The 4,075-nt window shown below is 34.0% G+C and overlaps 1 protein-coding gene across 1 annotated transcript; it reads right to left on the bottom strand.

The window, feature by feature from the left end:
• Nucleotides 1–544: 544 nt before the first annotated feature.
• On the bottom strand, nucleotides 545–3,908 carry LOC115979578. The gene is made up of 5 exons (XM_031101631.1): nucleotides 3,551–3,908; nucleotides 2,709–2,891; nucleotides 2,186–2,280; nucleotides 1,990–2,087; nucleotides 545–953 (listed from the first exon to the last, which is right to left on the bottom strand). The coding sequence occupies exons 1-5, from the start codon at nucleotides 3,836–3,838 to the stop codon at nucleotides 850–852; spliced, it is 768 nt and encodes a 255-aa protein (XP_030957491.1). The 5' UTR covers nucleotides 3,839–3,908; the 3' UTR covers nucleotides 545–849.
• Between the last annotated feature and the right edge of the window lie 167 nt (nucleotides 3,909–4,075).

Raw genomic sequence — 4,075 nt, 5'->3', positions numbered from 1 at the left:
AAAGAGACTGCGAATTGTATTTATGTAAAATTATAAATTTTTGCATGATTATATTATTTTATGGTTGATGTTTTCACCAACTTTAATTGAAACTTTTCACCAAGATTGGCTGCATATAGTTTAAGGGAAAAATATGTACTTATTTTTTTTGTTTAATATCATTCAAATAATATTTATTTAATTTTCTATATTACAACTTTTTTAATTGAAGCCATTTTTCATTTTTTTGAAGTACAAAATTACTAGTTAATATTTTTCTTTTGAGAAACCAATTAATATTTTATATTTAAGTTTTGTTAACACCTACTTTTCAATTGATAATATAATTAAGGTCACCATTCATAGATTATTAAAAAATTATTTTAGGATGTCTTTTCATTTTTTTTCATAATTATAACCTTTTTCTCTGATTTTTAACGTGATGCTAGAGAGTATTTCAATTTTCTTTTCAAAAAGTGTACCACATGACAGAATTTCCTACTATATTGATTGATTAAATATGTCTTTAAAGTCAATATTCTCAAAATTTGGATCCCAATGATAATTATTGTAATAATGGATAAGATAATGGAGATTGTAATATCAAGGCTTAATATGTCATCAAAATCAATTACCTATGTACACATGCACAAACTCGGATCAATGGATCATAGCCGTGACCTGAAGGGATCATGTAAACAAACCAGATGAAAAAGAACATATTTCAGACCTTCATGGATTGTTTTTATGAAGGTCGGACCACTATTTCAACATTTAATTAAGTGATTTAGGATTATGATGGCTGAGGACAAAAAATGAAAATGTGATAGCACAAAGACCATCCCTAAGATCTCTTTTAGAACATGCCTGTCACCGGTTGAGGCAATATCTTGAACGAAGTTTATCAAGCATCTCCGCATACTCAATTGGCGTTGCCTCGCTACAAAATACTTCATCCCAAATCTTGTGGAGATCTGTTCAGAAAATGATTCAGTATTAACAAAAGAACTAAACTTAATCCATGGAAAATTTAAACACCAGAACGCAGATCAGAAATTTACTTTAGTTTCACTCTTTTGCAACAAGGAATATAATTTTGTAGAGAACCAACAACAATGTGTATCTAATTATCCTTTTAAGCACAATAGCCTTTAAATCCTCACAAACTTTAGCTGCACAGACTCACTTGTCAATGAAAATCACAGAGATTCTTAACCATATAAACTTCTCACCATGTGTCCATTCTATTTATATTTCCACATAGAACACATACACATCTAAATATCTAATCAGATCCAGAATATGAGTACATTTATGCATTCATAGCTCAACAAAGATCAGCACCCTAGATGAATAGATTTTGAGATTTCCTAATATACCCAGTGGATGCTAACTCTTGCCTTCTCAATAAGGTCAGAATCATATTTTTTTACTGGACAAATTTAGAAGAGCACCCCCCTTTCTCCCTTCTCTCCTTATTTGCATGCAGGGCAAAAAAAGGAGCTCAAGCTTTCGAGGAATTTGTATCCTAAAGGTTAATGATCAGAAAGGCAGTGACTTATTATTACCCATCCATGGTCTAAGATATATCCTGCAAGATTTTACCTTTTGTTAGTCCTAGACTATGGCATAATTTGTATACATTAATATAGACTTTGGCCCTTAGCTGGAAGCCTGGAACTGACATAATTTCAGATATACCAACTCGTTTCTTGTACCTGCTGTTTCTACCATACATTGGGGGTGGTCCAACCATGCAGGCTAACGCAATGAAAAGCACTCAACCAAACCCATGTCCCCATGGTGACTCCACCAGTTCGAAGTGAGGCTCGAGATGCCTTTATAAATTTGCATTCAAATAACATGAAAATCTTAACAACTTGCACTCAAATAACATGAAAGCTAAAAAGCACTGTAGGATAAAACTTGATATGCTAAAAACATAAAATAAATGACAAATAATCACAGTATATTTATTAGAAACTGTAAAAGCTTGCTCATGTATATTACCATCTCTATCTGTAGATGAAAGGCACATGATGAGCAAGTCAAATCTTGAGACATTGGTTAAGTTTTCTATGTATCTGATAGCCAGATCCATTTCTTCACTGCCAAAAGTATAAAGCACAAGGGCATTAAGCACTATATGGAGCACAAACAAGAAATTACACAATCTGGAAAAAGACATTCATAGATATATACTTACGTGAAAAAGGTGGCAACACATTTAATAATGTCAACTAGTAGGGAAGCAGACAAAGCATTTTTGAATATCTGTGGCAATGCAGTTGGAGATACAGCCTAATAAAGAAAAAATAACAACTATTAGTGGCAACATCATCGAAATAACTGAAACAGGAAAAATAGCATAAAAGAAAGCATGAGTATTGTAACTCGGACAAAAAGGCCAGGAAAATTTCCTGGCTGTTTTACCACGTATGAATGTGAAAACCTCTTGGAATAGTCTCTAGCATTAAAAGATCAGGTCAGCAGATGCTACCAATCAATTGATTAGTTTATACATGGGGGCTATCCAAAGAGGAACTTTAGGTCTATCAGGCATTGTGTACATCAACCAACAATTATGTCCATAGAAAGGGACTATGCCTATAAATATAAATCAATCTTTCATGCTTAGCAATCTATATTGCTATTAGTGTATTTAAATGTGATAACAGAAACATGAATCTCTCTAGTACTAAAAATCACAAAAAACCACTGTTGCTTACCTTCAATAAACGAGCCTGGAGAGCATGGTCATCAGAGAGTTCCCGCCAAGAAGCCTCAAATTGATAAGCCGACTTTGGTGGTGTGATGTTTTTTGCAGCTTCAGCCTTGGCTCGAGAAGCTGCTTGAGAAGCAAGCTCTTGCACTGACTTCATCAGCTCTTGCTTTCCTGTTCTGTGATTTTTCTGAGAAAAGAAAATGATAGAGAGAACAGGTTAAAAGTTAATCTTCCAAAATAAAGCAAGTTTAGGAGAGCTAATGCCTGCCTTGTAAGCAATGAAAGTGGGCTGAGAAACAGACAGGGAGGCAATGATTATTAGGAAATGTAGTTTAAGATTAGTTAAATACTGTCACAACTCACGAGCAAATGGTAATCAGAAATACCAATAATAATAATAAAAAATCCTACCCAGAAATAAGAAAGTGTCTCAAGTAATGGGAATTTTAAAATGGTTTCCAAATTACAGTTTGTCGATGATGCAAGAATGGAAGAGATGGTAGACCCTTGAAGTAAATAAGGAAAAGAAAGATGGGTGGGGGGGGGGGGTTAGTACCAAATCCAGTGATAATGACATCTTTTATGATGCCCTATATCTGTGGTTTGAATCCCACCTCCCCCTCCCATTTTATCTACCTATCACAAAAAAAAAAAAAAAAAAGATTCTCAAGGTGGTTTTCGTTCAGACCGTTTAGCACTTTACTAATTAATAGGAAAATTGTCTAACTAGAATAAGAAAACTTGCACTCTCAAAGACCAAAATAAGCAGAACTGACGCACAAAGTTGATCATCTAATTAAAAAGTGGTGAGGAAGCATATATTTGAGCAAGGATTTCATTATTTACCTTAATGCTGTTCACTTTTGAACTCTGACTAGCAACTAGACGAGAGCCATCAACTTCTTGTTCTTCTATTCTACTAACAGAATTCACACTTTTGTTATCTCTTTCCTCCACAGATGCCCTCCCAGGAAACTGTTCAACATTGTCCTGGCAATGTAGTTTAAAAGCGACATAAAATGAGATCATACTACAAATATTATGTATCAAAACAATGTCACACACTCTTCGGAAAAACAAAATCAAGCTATAGATCAAATATATAAGAAATAAAAGACACACCAAAACACACATCAAGGACCAACAAATCCTATTTTGATTATTGTCCCATCTGTTTGATAGAAAAATATAATAAAATAAGAGAAACAGTTAAGTTTAAGCCAGATAGGCTTTGTAACTTCTTTTCCTAGGGTTTCCTTTTTTATTTTGGTTTTGGGGGGGGGGGGGGGGGGGGGGGGATTAAGAATCACCTCCATGGTCTACATATCCTTAAGACATGTTCATCTGAAATAACTCATTTTTGTTTACCTT

Source organism: Quercus lobata, chromosome 3 (genome assembly GCF_001633185.2).
Source record: "Quercus lobata isolate SW786 chromosome 3, ValleyOak3.0 Primary Assembly, whole genome shotgun sequence".
In the NCBI taxonomy this organism is placed as follows: domain Eukaryota; kingdom Viridiplantae; phylum Streptophyta; class Magnoliopsida; order Fagales; family Fagaceae; genus Quercus; species Quercus lobata.
This window is presented reverse-complemented; position numbering and strand designations above follow the sequence as displayed.